General features: G+C 36.1%; 1 protein-coding gene and 1 pseudogene across 2 annotated transcripts; one reads left to right on the forward strand and one right to left on the reverse strand.

The window, feature by feature from the left end:
• Nucleotides 1–520: 520 nt before the first annotated feature.
• LOC147475052 (enhancer of mRNA-decapping protein 4-like) lies at nt 521–15,139 on the reverse strand. 2 transcript variants are annotated; one of them, XR_015207502.1, is made up of 12 exons: nt 14,500–15,129; nt 13,810–13,859; nt 13,564–13,720; nt 13,192–13,410; nt 11,179–11,307; nt 9,402–10,916; nt 6,334–6,693; nt 6,097–6,216; nt 5,510–5,680; nt 2,407–2,571; nt 1,970–2,178; nt 521–1,031 (listed from the first exon to the last, which is right to left on the reverse strand). XR_015207502.1 is itself a non-coding variant. In XM_086582246.1 (12 exons), exons 1-12 carry the CDS (start codon nt 14,995–14,997, stop codon nt 720–722), a joined length of 3,822 nt encoding a protein of 1,273 aa, XP_086438372.1. In that variant the 5' UTR covers nt 14,998–15,139; the 3' UTR covers nt 521–719. The 2 variants fall into 2 exon arrangements, 1 of the variants encoding a protein (XP_086438372.1); XM_086582246.1 differs by having other exon boundaries at nt 1,970–2,095; nt 14,500–15,139.
• A 5,848-nt stretch (nt 15,140–20,987) lies between these two features.
• LOC147475053 (large ribosomal subunit protein eL28z pseudogene) lies at nt 20,988–21,608 on the forward strand (annotated as a pseudogene).
• Nucleotides 21,609–22,988: the final 1,380 nt, after the last annotated feature.

Here is a 22,988-nt window from a genome sequence, read left to right on the forward strand (position 1 = left end):
TGATAGCATTTGAACCTCTATTTGTTTAGTTTTACGTAGGATATGGATTGTCTCTGCCTTTAGTCAATTTTTTTACAAACATTGCTTGATTGTTTGCCAAGGGAGATTAAACCCAAATTCTGGATTTTCTACTAGTCAACCAAATGACTAGAGAAACTACAAAGACCAAGTAACATAAATTAATAAATCCGTTCTTTGCTTGTTAACGTTTGCTAAAGATATTATAGAGTACAAATTTTAATATTAGGTTTGTCCTTTTTGTTCCTTCCACTGAAATTTGAAACCTATTTGCTGATGTTGGCGACCGAAGGCTCACTTTATCTAGGTACCAAGTCTGCATATAATTAGTCCACCTTACATAAATAATAGAGAACACAAAAACCCATACAAAAAAAAAAAAAAATGTTTTCAGTGCGTGTATGGGCTTTTGAATCAGTACTTCTTTGTTGAAATACACCCTCACCTCTGTGTGTGAGTGGCCCAGATTCATCCTCACTTTCTCTCTCCTGCGCACCCAAAAAAAAAAAGTAAACTAGTTCCCATTAAAAAGAACGTGTTCCAGGCTTTCTAAATATGTGAATATGCTACTTTTAGGGTTGTTCTCCCCTACAAAAAAAAAAGAAAATAATAAGGAAAAACAACCTAGTAAAAGCTCGAAACTCCTATTTCTCTATACAAACCTACCCAACTAATAGAGATTTGGTACACATTAGACAGATTCATTTACAGCTCATCAACACAGAGTTGATAACATGCATGAGAAGACGGATATTAGAAGCTTGGCCAGAAGCTGCAGTGGTGGGTAAAGAGCGGTGATGGCCCAGTATCTGATAGACCTGGTCAAAGATAGGTCGAATGTGCATAGCAATCATTGGATCTGCAGGGTTTATGGCAACAGCCACCTCTGTCATCCATTTCACCTTTACGTTTGTCTCCTTACTGATATCGCATGCCAACTGCTGGAGAAGAGCCAAAAGAACACCTTGGCTTAGAGGGAGAGGCACCATCGACAATATTCCTTGTAAATCCACCTGGCAATGGAAGGATGCAAAACAGGAATATAAATGAAAGATATACCACTAGACAAAAAATGGACTACAGAAAGTAAAATAAGTCACAGTAAAGTGCATAACTGCATACTACAATACTAGGTATAAATGTTTACGTGCAAGACGGCTTTTATATTTATCAATTATTACGCAAATTCAGTTTAACCTTGGCTGCCGCTCTAGAACTAAGAAAACCTAAATCAATTTTTGCATCCATTATACAAGTTTTGATGAGATCTATACTGGATATGAGCCTAAACCATTTTACTTCACATCAACATCATTCAGATTCCCTGCAATATTTTTCTTGGAAGTTTGAAGCAAGAGGAACTGGCATATATTAAGACAATGAAGTAGTTGCAACCTCTTCCAACTGGGGGGCGTACAAGGTTCAAAATATAATTCACCCTTATCCATGGTAAAGGTGTTGTGTTCGGCCAGCTATCCATTACTTCGCTTGTCTAAAATCAATGCAAACACCACATTGACCAAAGTCAACCTTTCGACTGATGAGGCACTTCCAGAGAGAGGCACACCGATCAGATCATACTATAATTCCCATCATGTCTTAATTTTAAAGCCTACCCTCCCATAAAAGACAACAAATTTAGGTAATTTGGACTCTTTCTAAGTTGTAGATAAGAAACTTAAAATCCACGGGACCTCGAAATTCTCTCTAACCATGATTTCTCAACAATAATTAAAATCTGAGGTTACCCGCAAACTGCTGGAGACAGATATGTACAACTTTGATCTACAGCCTCGACTGTGAAAGCCAACAAAAGGATATGGGGCAAATTTTCCGAAGAACAAGATATTAGGAGCGTGGATTACAGTGGAATGGGAAATCATTAGAACACAGGTATAACATTTGCAGTTCAAAGGTCACTATGTATATGCATGTGAATAGTGAAGATCACCTGAGAACACAACCATGAGACAATAGAGACATCACTTCTCTGCAGGGCGCCAGTAAATGCTTCCTCAAACTTGCGTTCCGATATCATCCTAGATAGCTCTTTAGTTGGATCTAATGGCACTTCCACCTGTTGCATAAAGATGACTTGTTCAGATCAAGAATTCCCATTCCATCAACCATACGAAAGGTGAAAAGCAAAGTTCTGCATATCTGCTTTTCCACAATATAACGGATAACTAAATTCTCATACATGGTCCAGAAAACAAAAGAATCTCAAAATTCATCTGCTTTTCAATAACTTGATGTACCAATATACGCTGACATCTTTATCTGATATACCACGATGTATATATCTTTTTAGTGGACCGTTTGTACTGCGTTATTGATTGTCGGACCATGCTAACATAAAATAAATTGATCAAGAAAACTCCAGCATACCATCTCATGGAGGCTACCCAGTGGTCCATTGCTCAATTGGGTAGCCAAGGGATTCACAGATTTTGAGTTTGCTCCAACAGTTGCAAGAGCCAAGAGCTTCCGCTGACCATCAGCTAATTCTCCACTTAGGGATCGTGTTATCGATGATGCTGAATTAATTGCTTCCTGAAAGTAGATGCCAATTAAGTAAGCAACACATTAAATTGACTTGTGGCATGAAGACTAGCAGTATATGATGATTTAACAAGTTTTGTGTGGACATAAATGATGATATATATACACATCAAAAGAGAATATATAAAGTAATATGGGTAGCTCAGAGTCCTACAATATAGAATTTGTATAATTCCGACAAAGGTCACCTGGTAGAGTGCAAGAAACATTTTGAAAGTGCTCCCATAGAAACGGAGAAGTGAGACTAGACCAGACAAAGAACATGAGTACCACTGTAGGGAATCAGCCCCCAACACCAACACCCCACCCCCCACCCGAAAAATAAAAAGTATAAGTAAAGGAGTAGAGATTTCAGATCTAAAATTTCTTTCTTTGACCTCAGCTAGAATACCTAAAGAGCATGCTTAGAGGGAATCCAAGCTGCAGAGAAGACAAATAGGGCACTTGCCAAATGAAGTAACCTAGTCAAGCAAGGTAATTCTTCAAATTTACGAGGTTACATACTCATTGAAGAAAGAGAAACCTAATCTTAAATGCCTTCCTCCAAATATGGTTATCATTGAAGAAAGAGAAACTGGGTGGGGAGGTTACGTCTCAAGTAACAGAATTTACAAGGCAAAGCCCTCCCTCCCCACCAAAGAAAACAGGACCTTAGTTGAGTGTGATTCTGGAGGAAGCGAAAATGACATGGTCAAGAAGCACAAAGAAAGAAGGCTGAAAGGGTATAAGAGACGCTTCAGAAAGGAGAATGAGGATAGAAGCTTGAGGAAACAGGGCTTCGATATCTTTTAAGTGTAATGACTGGGTAGGTATTGACGAGGAGCTCAAAATTGAGAAGAGAAAGGAAATCGACAAAGAGCCTGGTAGCAAAGGTGTGGCGGACATAGTTAAGCAAGGAAAACTGAACCTGATTAAAAACATTTGATTCGGAAAAAGGATGGGGGTGGACGTGGATAGAAGGAAAGGCAAAATCCTGAAACTGGTGGACGAGATGGAGGTGCACAAGGAGGAGGCAGGTTGATTAATGACTTGAGGATACACATGACTTTGATGATTTGGTGGAAGAGGATAAAAAGGGTAAACTTGGTTTCAAATGTACTGAGGAAATTGAAAGAGAAACAAAGGAAGAGGATGTTATGACAGTTGATGGAGAAAAGGACATAGTTGAACGCTGGATGCAAGGATAGTGTGGGCTGGAAGGTGGTGCTCTGGAAGACTTTGCTGGCTTCTTGATGGAAGTTTTTGGGATGCGTCCTTTTTTCTTTTCTCTTTTACTTTCATTTGCATTGTTGTGCGTTGTTTATTTTTGTTTGCATGATTTTATTTTGGAATTCTCTGCTGTATGTGGGGCTGGGGTGTAGGGATGGTCATCAACCCGAGTAGTTCACAAGTAACTTGTGCTTGGCTTGTTTGGGGCCAACTCGAACTCGGTTGTCTAATAATATAAGCCAAGTCTGAGCACATTCTAAAGCTCGAGCTCAAACTTGAGAACTCGTGAGCTATTCGCAGCTTGCATTTACATAGTTATGTTTAAAACTTAGGATAATTGTTTATATTAGTGAGTTGGATTATAGTTATTCAACACATATTTGTTGTAATCATAATGTGTACACCTTGTAATAGTTGTTAGATAGGGGTTAATTGTGGTATCAGTAAATTGTAATGCACTTTTAGTATTTTGTTAGATTCGTTTTGCATGTTAGGCAAAATTCTATGTTTATATGAGCTCACTTATCTCTAGCTAGTGCTCGAAGTCGAGCTTATACAAAAACGCAGTCGAATCAAACTCTAAACCTATGATCCAGTTTGAACTTATAGTCCAGAACAATAGGAATCCATGCTTGTTGAGCTTACCCAATACACAATGAGACGAGCTTGACCATGACAAAAAACTCGAAAAAAATTTGAGCTTGACTCAAGAGACACAAGCTGAGCTTGGGCACCCTAAAAATCGACTTGACTCGACTCGATAGGTGACCAGCCCTGCTAGGGTGTCTGGTTGTAGGCTATTAGCTTCTAGCCAATTTCCTACGTATTGATATAATAGTTCACATTCTATCAACACATTAACTTTTACAGATAAAAGAAAAACAAAAAGTGTAAAAAGGAATCCTTTTGGGTATGAGTTGATTTCCATATTAAAATTCAACTGTGAAAGTTGCGTCCTGGTTACTGAGGTAGAAAGCTAATGTCTTTCAAGGGGCGAGGGGGAAGAGGGGGTGGAGATGTTGCATCCGTCTGGACTATATCAAATAATCTTGAGGAGAGAGAGGAGAAGAGAGAGAGAGATGCTCAAACGCAAGTTGTAGTTATTATGTCTATGCTCTACACCATTCTCTGCAAAGTGCAAACTACATGCTCTTAAATAATCCAGAAAATGGTCAGGTTTGAATGAAACACCAAATGACATGCATTCCTATACTAAGGTGCAGATGAGATAAGAAATGATAGTTGTGGAGATAACCACCCCATTATGGAGATAATTCACACATAAATCAACTCAAATTAGGCATTGCAAGACTCCCTGTAAGAGTGTGTTTCAAGAACCAATACGTGGGTGATTTGCATGATGGAAAAAAACTTCACCAAAATCATCCTTTCACTCGGATCATCTGTGCACCATGACCAATCTAAAGAATATGTCCAATATGTGCACACTCACTTATATGATAAAACAAACCGTGTCATATATGCAATCAGCTGCAATGTGCATCATAATGTCTGGTACTGTAAAATGTCAATCTGCAACTCAACTTCCATTTTTCATACCATCACTATTTCAGAAAGAAAAGAAGTGTCACATGGGAAAATCTTGTGCAACCAACATGAGGATAGGATGATTGACAAACATCTCAATGTCTTTTTAATTACCTAATATAGAAGAAAAATGAAACGTAATGATGACCAACATTTGAAAATACAAGCATACCCGCAAAGTAAGTGCCAGGGAAGATTGTGCAGAATCCAATTGTTGATGAGCAGTAATAGTATGTTCAACCATCCCATTTTTAAATGCAGAATCAACTTGCTCAAACATGGTTTTGCAAGACGTCTCAAATGCAGGAATTACAGAAGCTTCCAAGCTAGACTTCAGCGCATCCTGCAGGCATAAATTTCATCATTGGAAAGAGTTACGCATAGCACCCAGATAGACATAAAAAGCTATTGGTCGTCATTCAGAGTAATGAATAATGGCACTGGCAAATAGGGTATTACGAAAAGAGTATCCACAATGAGAGTTGGGCAAAGACATAATAACTACCACTTCCATTTGAGTCGATTTCTGCACTATATTAGGATATGATTACATACTTCAGCAACATTGCATGGAGCAAATTATAAAGTGATCATAGAAACCAAAAAAGCTCCGGTAAAGCATTCTAAAAGATATAACAAACAATGCAACTCCCTCACTAATCAAGCATCTAATGATAATATTCATGAAGTACACGCAAACGTAATTTACAACTGCAATTACCAAACAAGATGATTCATCAATGAAGAATCCGTATGTACCTGGAGAGCTTGTTTCCCAGAAGTTTGAAACTGTACTTGAATTTGCCGAGCCACTGTAGCTTCAAGCTTTGAATTGACCGACTTCTCTAGGTTATTCACTGCCTTGTCTCCAACTCCTTTCTGCATGACAAACACAGATGAGTCGAGAAAGATATACTACAAGAACAGCAGCACCAATCCAACAGCAAAAAACTTCTAGGCCAAAGAGGAAGAAGAAATGATCCTTTTGATTTGAACCTGGAATGACTCTGTGATAACTGATGAAATAGATTTTTCAACAACCGGATTAACTAGACGAGCTACAGCTTGTCCTACTGTAGCTAGCTCCTTCTTCAATGTCCTCTCAAGAATGGCAGGCAACTCCTTGTTCATACAGTTTGTGATTGAGCTCGTTATTTGTGGTGTGCGTTCCCGTTCCAACTTCTCATGCTTTGTATTATCTTCTTGGAGACGTGCCCACAAAGCATCACTATGGGCTTTCATAGCTTTCTCCATGTTCCGACCTAAAGCTGCCTCTACTCTTTTACCTTCTTTAGTAACAGAAGTAGCCACTATTGCTGACATTTGCTTTGGCATTTCTTTTTGCAAAGTCATTAGCTGCACAATGCAGAAGAGTATCCAACTCAGGAAGAGCAATTAAAAGCCCAAACATGATACATGCTAAATCTATAGAATTTTACAAAGCAAGGCAGAGTAGAACTTGTGCATACAAAAATTCGTGTTCAATTATTTTCGATTAAGACAAGATTCATTTCCAACTAGCATTAGGATGAAATCCAATTGTCTCAAGAAACAAAGGGGACAGTCAACCAGCTGCTCTAACGCTCACCCGAGTAACCAAATTTCCATTGAAAAACAACATAAAACTGATAAAAGTGTAAAACTAGAACGTATCCAAGTTAGCATGTGATGTCCATTTTATCGAGTGCAATTGAACACTCTAAGCTGTCAACAGAGTATGAGGGACTTTTTACAACACAAACACAAGCACAAACACAAAGAAAGAATCAAAAGCAAAAAATGTGACCCAGTCTAGAGCCACTTCCAACATCCTCTTCCTATAATTCGGACATACAAAAAAAATGGAAAGAGAATAAAGGTTAGCACTTTATATCAATATCCCATCAAGACTTACTAGAATCCATCATGTTTGCCTACCAACAAAAGGCTACAACACAATTTGCAAACACACAAGATAATCCTCAACAATGTATATTTGCTTGGTAAATTAAAACCGAACCCACTAAAAGATATTAAATACAGATGTCTTTCAGCTAATTTCAAAACAATCATGTAAACACAAACAACAGTTTCTACGATTGTAGACAACAATTCACGAGTTAGCTTGCTAAACACAACAGTTACACACTTAAAAGTCTAAAACACATTAATCTTCGACAATAATTTGGAACATATTGACTGTCAAATTATGTAGGGATACAATAAGTGTCCAGCAGCTTAGTTGGTCGGCCCTGGTGGTTGAAACAGAAGGTCTTGGGTTCAATGCCCACTTACATCGGGGTTGGGAGGGATTTTTATTTCTTTACACCTAGTAGCAAATCATCAAACTGTATCGTAATCTTTGACTCAATGATTTTTGGGGAAAACAAAAATATGACTAAATATTATGAAAACTGAAATGATGTTTTGAAGATCTTAGAGCTCCAAACAACCTTTGTTTAGGAGCTATAGAAAATGTTTATGAGCTTCCCCACCATTGAGTCCTGCACACTCTGGTTTTTCCCGTCTGGTCCCAATTGATCGACATTGAATATCAACTTGAACAACTCCATGCACGGCAACAACCGAAATGATGGGATTTTTATCCAACTCTATTTTAAGAATGATATCTTCTGTAACGATCATACTTTTGTCAATGAAGAACCAACTCTTCTCTCCATGATTTGATTTGGAGAGGTGTACTTGCTCTGATCTGTAGAAGCAATTTCTAATCTTACCTCCTTCGTCTCTCTCCTCCAAAGATATCTCAACTAACCACAAAGATAGAAGTTTGTGAGTCTTCTCCTCTGTCTCTCTTCAATCTTCCACTTTATTCCTTCAACCTACAAGCCATGTGAAATCAAGTCTCCGTTTCCTTGTCTTTATTCTTTGCAAGTCTTTTGTTATTCTCTTTTTTTCAAATGCAAAATTTATTCCGAAATGATCAATTTTGTCTCGCCTATTTCAAGGCTTGTTTCGTGCGACCAGATTCGGATTGAACCAGTTGTACAAATAGAAATGACCAACTAATTGTGTGATTAAGACAATAAGTACAACTTGATCTATACCAGCTATTCATATCTAAAGAGTTGTGATTTATCGAAATCATATCAACGAATGGTTTCAGTTGGTTTCAATTGTACGGATAGACACCAACCCAAGCCACCCACACCAAACCAATATATATATATCGGGCTGGCTACGTCGACATACATAAATGACATACGGAATTGACATACGCAATCCAAAAGCGGATTTGCACATTGCTCTAAGAGCTGATTTTTGGTAGATATTATCTCCCTACCATGGATAGTATCTCCACAAAAAATCAGCTCAATCGGATGTGTCTAGTCTTGTCAAAAGAGTGTTAAAATTCTGGACCGTCAGATAAATTTCTAATTTGAACTCAATTTTTAGTAGGGTTAGACATGTTCAAAGGAGCTGATTTTTTGTGGAGATCACATCCCTATAAAATCAGCTTTTAGTTCATTATGTAGGTAGGTAGGATTGCGTATGTCAATTCGGTATGTCATTTCTGTATGTCGACGTAGCCAGCATATATATATATATATATATATAGTCATTCTCTAAAAAGTAAGTAGCTACTTAAGTTAACTTAAAATAAGTACGTAGGTAAAACTTCACTTATAAAATGAATTCAACCCCAATGTTTTGTGGATATGATATACTCACTGTAAATACCATCTCCATAAAATTTCAGCTCATTTGGAAACCTCCAACATTAGCAAAAAATTATTACAAAAACTTAACATTTCTAGACTGTTAGATTTCTTTTTAAAGATAACAACAATTTTTATCTATGTTAAAGGTTTCCGAAATTTTGTGGGAATGATCTTTATGGTAAGTGCTTCACAACCACAAAAAATTAGCTTTCAATTCATTTTATAGATGAAGTTTTACTTACGTACTTACTTTAAGTTAACTTAAATAGCTACTTTTTAGAGAAAGACTATATATATATATATATATATATATATATATATATATATATATATATACAAGAGAGAGAGAGAGAGAGAGAGAGAGAGAGAGAGAGAGAGAGTAACAATGTATAAATAAATCACCTGGTTCTGCATCTCCTGCACAACCAGAATATGAGAAATGATAACCTCTGCAGAAGGGGTAGACGTACTGTTACCAGGCTCATTGGATGAATCTACAGAGTTGAAAGGGCTTGAAGTGTTGGAAGATGAACCAAATACTTGAGAGCATTTTCCCTTCTGCTTTTTCGCTTTTGCACCAGGCAGAGGGACCTGTGCCGCCACAACCATTAAAACCGATTCAGAAATCTTTGCAGGTACATCTTTGGAAGAATCTGGGACCTCTTCCTCCCCGGCGTTTGAGGGCCTGGCAAACACCTCAGTAACACCTGAATTATCTGTTTTGCTAACCTCCATGGGATGAGTTTCATCTGACAACGCACAACACTCTCGAACCATCTCCATGTTAAGATCTGAAGCTTGGGAGTAAAATAATTTTTCTTTGCCTGGAACAGGAATATCAGATTCTCTCTGAGACTCCAATTCATCATGTTGACATGTTCTGGTCTCACCAACAACTTTCACCTCCACCTCAACACTCTCCACATCATTGTTGACGGCCAAATCTTGACTCTTTGCCTCTCCCCCTTTTAAATCCCGAGTATTCTCAGAAGATGGAGCAGCCATGGATAATATCTCTGATGGAGTTATCAGATGGGTTGGTTGTTTGAAAAGGATCGAGGCATTTGGTACCATTCTGGAGTTGTCATCAAATGAAGGACCCTTAGAGAAATTTGTGGAATTAGCTTCCTCTCTTCCATCAACAACTGCTTGGTCGACAACAAAAATTCCTTGTGGGGAACTTGATTCAAAGCTATTGGAAGAAGTTATATAGTCAGATGACATTCCAGACAACTTCGGACTCAAAGGAAATGAAGGTGATGCCGTACGGGTACAATCAGAATCAGAAACTGCTAACGGTAAAATGTTCTGTCTGATTTCTGTTCTACTCAAGTCGTGCAAGCTATTTACTGCATGTTGTTTAAATGATACGCTTCCTACAGGCATCTCAGTAGATGCACTTCCCTGTGAAGCCTCCAAAATAGTAGAATCATTTGAGCTAGATTTCTCAAAAGTGTGATGAGCACTGGAGTCACCTTTTTCAAATCCCATGTTATCCAGTGGTAGTGGCAAGCACTGAGACAAGTCCAAAGCATATTGTTGAATAGCCTGGGTCTGGATACAATAAACCTGAACAATGTTATTCCCATCAGGTAAGCTGTTACTGGTTCCAGTAAGACTCAAAATAGGCATTGTGACAGTAAATCCTGCTATGTAATCCATGCGGGTTGCAGCTGGATATGGACCATACTCAATGTGCACGGCATATATGGCATTTTTCTTTGCATTAGCAAGTAGAATAAGTCCTGCACCAGGCAAAGCCACAACTTGATTAAAGAAAGCATCCTCAGCTCGAGATTCAGCAGAACTCTCCAAGTCCAAAGTTTGAGTACACTTCCATGATTCAGCATCACTATGTAGCAGCCATCCTTCTTCGCTAGCCGAGGCCCACAGCTTCACCTCCCGGTTAAGCGGACCCTGAAATGACATTTATGCATCAGAATATACAGTTCAATACTCAAAGAAATATATTGGTTATTCTTCAAGATCAGATATGTCAGTACCACACTGATTTTTCGAAATATTTTATCCTTTGTTCTATTTTTGGAAGATACAAACAATTATTCGAATAGAATATTATCGTTACCAATATATATAAAAACATTAAAAAGAATAAGAGAGAAATAGAGCATGATCAGCAATCGTTATTAAGGAACGAGAAAGGAGATGAGGTACATACCGCAGTGACAAGAATGATATGCTCAGGGCTGTGAGGGGCAGTCAAGAATGTAGCAGAGTTAACAGGTAGACCATCATGTGGCCTCAATACTGCAAGGGGCAATGCTTTCCGGTCTTCCCATATTTTAACCTGATTAATAAATTGGAGAAGACAAAACAGAAATTCAATAACAATTTCTCATGGCTCACCAGAAGAGAAGTAAATTTTAAAATTAAAAACAAAAGAGCACTATAAGGCCCATGCTTTCACATTCACACTTCATATACCCAACGTAAATTTTAACATGTTAAATTCATAACTCTGCATTAGACAAAGAGTCCCATGTTTTTGAAAGTCGTACTAAAAGATCAATAGCAACAACAAAAACCTCGTCTCACATACTTCATTCCTCCAATCTATCCTCAAAAAACTGAAGTACTTAAATATTGACCACCACTTGCATTTCTAAGACGCTCAACCTGTACACTCTTGATTGAAGAACTTAGAAGTATAAAATACAAACATATCCCTCTCTCACCACTAGTTCGGTTGTATAACCCCCTTTACATTAATAAAAGTTTTGATCATGCAAAAACGGAAGTACAAATATATCATGATAGGCACAAAAGCTAAAGAAGACTTCTACGCGTACGAAGAATAGAATTGTGTTCTGTTGTTGTTAATTTTTTTAATTCATGCTTACTAAGTAAGTTCAGACTTAATTGTTCACACGATTTGCAAAGTCCTTAATGAGTATAGGCTTAGTAACAAGTACATAGGACAAGTTAGTCCGGTTTCTTAATTAGCTTCTACTCGGGGAGCAAGATTCCATTGTTATATAGGGTTTTCAAATGTTTATAAAATCTATTTAAGGAGTTCCATAAACAAAATTTAACCAGTTAGTCCCTATAACAATTACGAAATGAACAGGTCATGTTATTCATGATAGTAAAGAGAACAATTACCACAAACTTCAAGGATGTCTTTAGAATGATAGCCTATGAGGTGTGATGATGTGAATACTGGTGCCTAAGGCAGCACAAGAGCAGGAGTAGCAGCTGGTCTACTACGAGAATCACATGGATTTCTTGTAAGATGATTTTACTCAACAATTTGTGTGCCAAATTCTAACTAATGCTCGTACAATAAGTTGGGCATTGCTTTTTGGTCCAATCAAAGGTATTTGTATTGAATGAAGACAGTCTACACCAACCCCAAATTTGTTAACAAGAGAATAATGTCAGAAAACCAACAACCCCATAAACCCAAGATACACCCCACCTCTGAGATCTAAGAAACCTACATATAGACATGAAAACAACTCCTGATACCAGTTAAGTATCCTACTACTTGAGTCCCTACCAATCTGAAACCTAGAATCTGCCTCCTCGTCCCACTCCTTACCAGTGTAATCCATAATAATAGCCTACCAACTCCTCGTCTTCTTTGTCCCAGTCTTCAAACTCACGACTCTCTTCTGAGTAGACCCCCATATTACAATTTTCAATCTTCCTAGCTTCCATATAGTCAAACACAGAAGTACCCCTGTCCCCATTAGCTGCCACAATTACTAACATCTCACCAAAATTTAGGGTATGGACCTCATTGTCTTCGCTCCCCACGGGTTTCTCACCCTTCCTTACTTCACTACGACGTCAGGCATCTCTTTACCCACCTCCTTGCCAATATCTACCACTTCAGTGTTTATACCATCACCTTCTTCTCCCTGTCCAATATCTTCATCATAGCAACTCATTCTCCACTTTCTTGAGGGTACAAAAGGTTATTTAAAGGTAAGTTTGGTATTTTAGTGTCACTTATGTTATACTTGAAACGTATTCTCAACAATACAAATTGGTCTCTCGGTATATGAAATAAACAAATAAATATAAATAAATTTACTGTAAGGACAGGTATTGCACACAACTACATGAAAGATTCCATGTATCCTTTACAACAACAATAGAAATAAGAAATTGGAAAAAAAAAAGTTACATCCTAAAAGGTGAAAAGCAAAAACAGTTTGACAATTACCATGCCATCGGATGATGCTGAAACTAGACGAGTGGTCATCCACTGACACATTGACAAGTCAGTCACTTCTCCATCGTGCTTACCAACCAACTGGACCCCGTCAATTAGCTTATCTAAAGAACATTTGAGAGGCTCCTCTGCCGAAAACACTTCACCCTTTCCCACTTTTGTTGTATCAATTTTTAACACACGCTTTCCAATTCCAACAACCAAAAATTCCTGTAAACATTTGTTTGCAAATAATTTAGTAAGAGATTCCCACAAAATTAAGTGCAGCTTCAATAGCACCTACCAATACTAATAGTACTAAATACGAACAAACACAATAAGTCATCCAAAGAAAAACTAAACTGAACTACTACTCAATATTACTTGTTTGTGAGAATGCCAACAGAGTCGTGGGTGTACAGGCTCCCCCTCTCCCACCATCTGAATAGCAGTAACAACTTTTGCCATAATCTGTGGTTTCCCCTCCATATCAGGACCTTCATTAATCCTCCATACAAAAACCCGCCCATCTATGCCAGCACTGTACAAAAGCAAATTAGGATCTTCCCAACAGAAGTAAGGCTAAGCAGATTAAAAAGGACAGAATAAATTAAAATATATAAAAGATACCTGGCGAAAAGATGAACCTCCTCGGCAAACAAAATCATGTCCGTGACCCTCTGATTAAAAAAAAACAACTCTACATAACTATAGAAATGCGAAAGAAATAAAGAATAAATGTAATACTTGGTAGATGATTAATCATTGTATAATGCAGGTCAAGAGATGTAAAAAAAATTCTTATAAGCCTACTACTTTGCAAACAACAAGTAGAGAGCAAAGAAGTCAGAATCCTAAAAGAGCATCTTAGTCTATTCAAAGTATCTGACAAGTGTTGTGATAAGAATGGCAAGTTTGGTATGATGTTATTTGTGACTCCCTTTACAATAAGCATGCTACTAGGGTGTTGCAAAGTCATAAAGTCTTGGAGAATGTTACTTTTCTATTTTGAACTGCTTTAAAGGTGGACAACCAAAACAAAATAGGATGACATTTCCTTTCTCCAAGAATGTGGAAGAGTTACTTCTAGAGTACCCATGTTTGGGCATGGTAGAAACTTTTCTTGCTCGTAGTAGGACATTTTATTGACCTATAAGGGCATCTCCAATGGAGGGCGTAAAATAGGTGCCATTAGGATTGTACAACTCTCATTACACACTATTGTATAGAGTATAGACTATAAATATCAACACTCGATAGTTCCCAATTGCATTAGCACATTCAATCTAAGGTCAAGTCTACAAACAATTTAAAACTGACCTGAGTGTGACCTTTAAGTAGATGTCTAAGTGCAGTATTAATATTAAGAACCCGAATATTCCCCATCTTTAAACCATAACAAATGTAAGTCTTGTTAACCGCAATCTGACGTCCAAGAACTAGACCCGGATCCGAACTATACTTCGTTATAGGTGTCACTTCAAGTTGAGGCTTCACTTCACCCTGGTTTTTAATATCCACGTCATACACTACATGGTCCCCACTCAAACGACGTCCTTTTGGTAGCTTTGACACGTTGGCAGGTGGTTCGAGATTTGTGGTTGGGGCCGAGCCAAGTAGGGCCATTAATCTGGCTCCGTGGTTAGGTTGTTGTTGTGGGGAAGAGGGAGGTGGGTAAGGGTTTATGTACTGGGGGTGAATTGGAGGTGGGTAAGTTGACGGAGGTGGTGAGTTTGGGTTTGGGTTTGCTCTGAAAAGATTGTGGACATCGAAGGGTCCGGGTTGGGGATTCGGATTTGGATTTCCAGTGGAAGCCATATATTTTTTTGTTTTTTTCAAATAGAGAGATAGAGAGATTTTTAACGTGCGCCGGTGATGGCGCAGAATAAGAAAAAGGCAAAGACCTACTACTACTGTATCGTCGTGATGAAGCGAAGAGGGTTTTAGTTTTACGAGAAACGGATGTGTCGACACTAAAATATTATTTAAACCCACTGACCAATTGAAGTACTAGGGTGCAACCCGTACTACACACCGGTGCGTGCCATTTGTTGAAGTGGCTTGCCTAAGATACTAATCACCGTTTTTTGCTTGGTAATTGATTATATTAAAAAACTAGTTTTCGAACCCGTTCTATGAACGGGTGCCGTTATATTAAATTATTATGAAAATTATAATACCTATGTGGAGCTTTGAGGTATAAATATTATATTGCTTTTACTTTATTTTTTATGTGTGTTGTTCTTTGTCTTTTCCAGGTTAGGTTGTGTAATCTGTTATCCACATATTCTATGTAGAGCTATGAGATATGCATATTATATTTTCTTTTACTTAATTTTTTATGTGGGCGGTTCTTTATCTTCTCAAGTTAGGTTGTGTAACTATTATCCACATGTTATATGTAGAGCTATGAGATATCAATATTATATTGGCTTTCACAATATTTTTGATGTAATTCCTATGAATATCATTAATTAGTATATCTCACTGTCAATGTAATATTGCTTTAATATTATGATGTTATTTTTCCGTTTTTAATGTAAATGGTGTAAATTTATAAAATTTTGTAATGGTCGAAAGTAAGAACAACGAGCAATTTACCGCATTGAAAGAAATGTTATCAATGCATCTCATTTGCTATTTCGACATGTATGATCCGACTCTATGGTAGAGTCCTCCGTGTCTAAGAAATTAAATTGGACCACGCCCTTTTTTTGGCGAAGCACGCTTGAGCCAATTGTTGTTGAGTAGGTACTAACCCTCGTGAGATAGTATGTTGAGAAAGAGTTGAAGAAGTATAAAATATTAATAATTGTATTTGAAAATTGTCAAAAACTGCTTTAAACATTATTAATGGTTTAACCAACAACTTACAAATGAGATAACTACAAAACAAACATATTATATCAAATCTTTGCTTCACAATATATAGAATAAGAATTCAAGATGTATCTTAGTAATATTAAAAATTGATAGCATGACATGTCCAAAGAGCAATTACCTCTCAATTATTAATACATGATGGTTAATATTCCATGAATTAGATGAAAAATTATTCATACTACGGTAGAAAGAAACAGTATTTTATAGCTTAGTTTACCAAGATATCATTTTTTTTTTTTTTTCATTTGTAGAGGCTAACAAAAGTACGTAAGAAGTGGAGAAGTGGTATGATTAAAAAAAGATACCTCAATATTCTCAAAGATTTTGAATCTTGAATTGCTCCTGAAGTCTTGCTCAATGAATTTCTACTTCCGTTTGATGTACTAATCCTTATGAGATGGAATGTTGAGAAAGAGTCAAGAAGTTGAATTATGAGAAAGATTGTAATCGTTTTGTTGTTATTTCTTTTCTTTTCTGAATGCTAATAATAATACATTAAGTCCAAAAAAAAGCGACAAAAATTGATTTAAACAAACAATATAAGGAATAAGATAAATAATATAAAAAAATAACAACTCATAATAAGTTTGTTACTTTTAGATCAGAGATGCTAACAAAAGTACGTAAGAACCGAGAAGTGCTGCTATGAGTAAAAAATATACCTCAATATTCTCGGCAAGATTTTGAGGGCTAATTGCTCCCTCAAGTCTTGCTCTATGAACTTCTTCTTACGTTTGTTGTTCCATGATGATTATACCTTTAACTTAAAAAATAATCGGTAATCGTACCTCAATTTATTAAAGAGATGTAGCAAAGAGAAGTTAGAAAACTATTGCTATTCACCCATTGCTTCAAAATTACTTGCTCTCTTTCACCACAATGTGGTTGAGTTATTGTCTAATTATCTATGATTAAAGAACCACTATAATCAATCGAGAACAAAGAGGGTAGGATCTGATTCGAGATAAAATTTTATCAAAATTGCTCTCGTATGCCTTGCATTCTACTTTGGCTAGGTACCCTATCTTTTCTTCTATGCGTCTTTGTTTATTTATTTTTATCTTTGTTGTCAAAGACAACGTAAATAGTGTTGAATTTTGAGGCCAAGGTCGCCTTAGAAATCTGCTTCTTAGTTGACTGTTCATTTAGTATAATACTTATTATTTTGTGAATGCATATTAGAAATAGAGAAATGTTGTTAGGAAGCTCAAGGTGTCTTTAGTAATGGGTTGTTGAACTGTCATTTGCGCCCGAAGGTAAACCTGCTTTAGAAGATAAGCTTTTAAGTCGCTACTCATCCGTTATCGATAATGATAATGGAAAGCTCATCATTGCTTGATTGAAGAAGGTCACACCGGTTTGCAGAAATGGGTTAAGAGCTTTGGCAAATCAATGAAGCTAAGGTTGGTTTTAGTAGATGAACTACCACAGCTTTTTTTCTCCTTACCACCCTTCCAGAACATGGGTTTGTTTTGAGCAAAATACTTCAACCTAGGAATATTACTTGTGCAAGAATTGTAATTGAATTTTATTGATGGATCTTTTACTGTTCTGTAGGCTTTGTGGGAGGATACCAAATGTGTGTCAAAGTGGGCTATAGTGAATAAGTGCAGGTATATATACCACTAAACTTGGTTATATAGTGAGCATATCTATCTGTGTTTTTTTGTGTGTATGTTTGCTATTAGTAATTCTTTTACAAATTCGAATGTATTTAAAGTTTTGTGAATAATATTTCACATGTAAGTTTGCGAACATTATTTATACACATCAAGTTAGTTAAGGCAAGATTGTTTTTTCAAAAGAAATAAAATATATTAAATCCAAATATGCGAGAATTGTATGTGACCAAAACAATGTCAATATATATCTTCATTCATGTCTTGATTATATACTTTATCTACTTTATCTCGATTGACAAAAATTTTTCTTTTCTATGCCTTGTTAAGATAGTTGAAAAAATAATCAACACTTAATCGATCTTCTCTGTTTCTTTTCGAGTCCATTCCTAATACATAAATAAAATTTAAAATTAAAATTTAAAATTAAACTATATAAAAAATTGTTTAAAAACATGCACATACCTTTGTTTTCTTGTTCCAAATATAATGATTTAATGTTGTAGTGGTGTATTGACCTGCATTATTTCTTGCCAATTTTAATCATAATTTATAGACTAACTTAATTCTTTATTTGAAATTCTTATACCACACGTCAAACTTACCTCATCCTGTCAATCCCTTGTAGTCTTCATAAGAAATAATATATCGCTTAATGTTTCACTAATCATTATTCCAAAGATTTATCGATCCGCAAATTAGTTTAGTCCACATCTATGGTATCCATTTGGTTTTACCTTGTAGTATTTTAAATAATCTCAAGAGCTACTTGATAGAACAATATAATTCAAACTAAAATTAATACTTATCTAAATGAGATAGATATCAAAATTAGAGATTTCACTTTGATTAGAAGTTTTATTAATTAATACTTATCTAAATTAGATAGATATTAAAATTAGAGGTTATCAATTGGTAAAAGATAGATTTATCAATATTCGAGGCTAAGCAATATGAACACATGAAAGTTTGCTTTCTATTTGAGAATGTTTTTGTGCTTCCGTAGTAATTAAGTTCGTGCAAATATTGTTTGAGCATTGTTTGGTTTATTTTTGGATTATTTGATATTGAATATTTATATCATGTTTATATCATAATTTTCCAAGGTTTATGTGTGATAGATAACACATCTTTATTGTCAAAGATGTATGCTACTTCTCATAATGGAGTCCGAGTCCGAAATGCATTATCTTCATCCTATATAATTGCTTGTTTGTTTATATCACATTTCGAGAGCAAATTCGGAGGGATTTGAACGATGGGTATTTTTAAAATCCACATGGGATGGTGGTTCTTGCAGATATAATATCCTTGTATTTTTTTGGGTTGGGCTTTTGAATGGCATTAGGCTTAACCATGTTGAGAATGCTACATGTTTTACCATTTGGCCTTCCAAAAGTTTGTTAAATAAAAAATTGATGTGGCTTATGGTTGTTTGAACGAAATTGGTTGGCTCACGCCACTATAATCATACTGTTTCAGATATTTCTCTTGTAGAGTTTCTTATAGTCTAATGTCTGGGCAAAGGAATAATCATATTTGTGCTCTTAAACCTTGGAGCGACGATGGCTATTTAGGCATGTGTGGAGCACTGTTTGGTGCTTGTCGGATCCATGGAAATCCTGATTAGAGAAAAATGAGTTAGAAAGAAACCCGACTGCAGCTTGATGGAAGCAGAGGATGGGATTATACATGAGTTATTTGCTGGTGACATTACGCACCCAAAGTCAAAAGAGATCAAGGAAGCACTGGAGGATCTTTTATAGACATCATTTGGACTATGTAGTACGACTGCTGGAATCCCCATTAGGATTGTAAAGAAACTCATAATCGATTGTGCTCTTGTGGTAATTTGTGGTGATTTAGGAGAGTTTATATAATAGAGTTGCAAAACTGCCCATATAATACTAAAAAAATCTAGACATTTAAGAATGTTCCTGACTGCCTAATTCTTTCGCACTACCAATGGTGTTTATTTTTTTTTAAAGATCATCTGGTATTTGGCATTAGAATACTGAAGGGGGAACTCTCTATCTCATTAATATTTGGACGACACTGTCCAGTATTTACATTGTTGAATGTTCAGTGCATCCACTTATTTACAATTACTCACTTCTTTTAGAAGGTCAGCAAACGAAACAATGCTATGATACGAATACCTACTCCAAAGGTGACAAATGACTTATAGTTTTTTCGATATCGAACACAATTTAACTTGAAGTAGTCGAATTTGAAAAGCGAGTGTGCCTAGATTATAAATTTAAATTAAAAAATTACGGACTCAATAGTTACAAACTTTCATAAATAAGAAGCGTTAAACCTTGGCCATTAAAAAAATACTATGTGACCAACATAAGAAAGTTTTGGTATTAAAGTACTAATCCTCATGGTTTTCTTTTCTTTATTATGGAACTTTACATGCCCTTCATTCCTTTAATTTTTTCTTCGAGATAATATATTTTATCTTTGTTGTATTTATCATCAACTAAACAATCTAGCATAATATTTTTGAGGATATCGAGTTGATTCTGTTTCTCTTCAACTTCTATTCTTTTCTTCATAAGTTCTTTGAAATTGAAGTCTTCAATTTCCATATCACGTTCATCCTTTATAAACTGTATTGCGTGAAAAGCTGCTGAATCTTCTGCTTTTGCAACAGAATATGTTGGGCTTCCATCAATTTCTTTAACTATAACGTCTTCACTGTTAAAGAATAAGTCTTTTGGTACCTTTAATGTTACAGTGCTTTTGAATCGTCCGCTCTCTAATTCTGTGTTGTAGACTGGATCTTGTTGAATGTTAAGTCCTGTTTCTAGAATTTCCTTTAGCATTTTTTTTTTACATAAGCTGTAATTTTCATACGCCATTATCTGCAATATACATAATAAAATGAAGTCAATAAATAATTGAAAATAATGGAGAAAAGGAAAAAAAAATAGGTTACTTGGTTTTTCGATATGTGTAGTTCAATTGTTTTTTTTAGGTTAATAGATTATGTTTTACTAAGTGATTGAAATTTCAGTTTTCGTAGGGTTCTAGTTTTGTATGTGTTAAATTTTGATATTTTGGAACAACGAGCTTCTCTTTAAATTAGATTTTTTAAATTATTTTTCTAATTTAAAAAATAAAAAATCTAAATCACCTTATTTTAAATTAGATTTTTTATTTTTTAATTAGGTAAAAGCTTTTGGGTTTAGAAACCCATAAGTATACTATTACGGTTCCTTTGAAAAATTTGAATAGTCAACTTAACAAATTTGAATTGCTACATGTTTTTTCCCCCGCAGCTTCCTTTGAACTAAATCAGACGACTCCAAAAAAAAAAAAAACATCAAAATCGTCTGAGATGGCAACAGTACCAGGAGCATTGATATGGGAGATAGTGAAAAAGAACAACTCATTTCTGGTCAAGGAGTTTGGAAACGGAAGTCAGATGGTTCAGTTCAGTAAAGAACCTAACAATCTTTACAACCTCAACAGCTTCAAACACTCTGGGTTGGCTAATAAGAAGACGGTTGCGATTCAAGGAGGAGGGAAAGATCTGACTGTGGAGCTAGCTACGACTAAGACTAAGAAACGAGAATCACCGGGAAGTTGAAGCATAAGTCCGTTATGAATAAGGAGTTTTATCGCATGGCTAAGGCTGTTTCTAATCAGGGTTGGAGAAAACCATTACAGCCCGATTTGAAGAATGTTTGACTTGCTAGGTCGAGCGCCTTCTACGAGCCCTCAAGGTCGCAAATCTGGTGCGAAGAAGAGGAACAGGCAAAATGTTAGGATCCCTGGAAGAAAGTGAGATAAATAAGAGCTATTAATTGGAGTTTGATTTCTGAGAGACCTTGTTAGTCTTTAGAGATTTTCTTTGAAACGTATGAGGACATGGTATTTCGGGTTTAACACCGGTTGCTTGTTTTGGTTCATAATACAGTTTGATTTTCCAAAAAAATTACCATTACTCATTTCAAGTACGGAAAGTGGATGTTGTAGCTAAAGCCGAAGGCTAATCTTCAAGAACGTTGTTCTATTTCTACAGTGAAAACACATTGGTTCACTCGCTCACTTCCTCTCAATGTATTCCTTCCTTCCCCTTTTTGATGTGTTCTCAATAATTGTATCTTTAGCTTTTATCTTAATTTTGTCATTTACATTTTTCAGGCTAGGGGAGTCCTGTTATTGAATGGGGAACCACGTCTAAAGTTGCTGCTGTTCAGCTCGTGGAATTGCTTATCTTCATGAGAACTGTAAGCATCGTCTTTCACCCTTGAAATAAATTTTTAAGCATATGGATGATTTGGAAGTTGATATGTTCTCCTTTGGTGTGCTCTTATATTTCATATAATTTCATCAATAATTGTCGTGTTGGATTGATTAACTCAATAGCTTCAACTCGAGACTTGTCTATCCCATCCCCACTGATTTCACAATATTGAGAAGCTTACTTTTAAATCAAAACTCTAATTAATGAGCTTCATAGTATCTCCTTCTTCTGGATTGAATCCCGGATAATAGAATCGGCGGCCCGCCCAGTTATGCATCTAAATCTCTTTGGTTCTGAAACTCCTAGTATAAGTCTGATTTACCCTATCGGCCGGTGCCTTTAGGTAAGGATAGCTGAAAAAAGAAAGTGATTACTATTTCAGCCTTTGCTTCTATACTCTAAGCGTAGTGATCGGTCCCCGCCCATGGTAACATGAAATCTAGAGATGACTAAGAAGCCATCTGATGGATGCGAGAAAGAAGTACAGAAGTCTAGTCTAGCTAAGAGTACTAAGCCAATCAAATGCGGTCCTCCCTGGCTTATATTCATAGGCGTTGGGAACTTTACTTCCTTAAGAGGGAGCTCATGTGACATACCGAACATCTTTCTTTGAGTATCGAAGCCGTCCATGAGTGAAAGATCAATCTCCGGAGATCCGTCCCCACGCAAACAGTTAATAGTGAGTGATTGTTACACTAATACAGGTTTTAAGTTCAATATAGTTCAATATAATTTTGAATTAAAAGACGCTAATATCTCGTGTGTTTAAACTTTAATATTATCATCAGTTGAATCATAAAAGAGAAATACTGGAAAAGAAATTGTTTACCTTATCCATTTTGTTAACTCTTTCTGAAGCCTTGATTGAATATTTTCTATTGCATGCAATGAAAAAAAGAAAAAAAAAAAACTTATATATATGTAAAACTAATGTAAATCGACTAAAAAGAAAAACTCAAACTTTACCTTTGTTTTTGTTTTGTGTTAAAGAGGATCGTGGGTTGTTTTTATATATAGGTTTGTTTAGGTTTTATTATGTTATTAGAAGT

The sequence above is a fragment of the Coptis chinensis genome, chromosome 9 (genome assembly GCF_015680905.1).
Source record: "Coptis chinensis isolate HL-2020 chromosome 9, ASM1568090v1, whole genome shotgun sequence".
NCBI lineage: Eukaryota > Viridiplantae > Streptophyta > Magnoliopsida > Ranunculales > Ranunculaceae > Coptis > Coptis chinensis.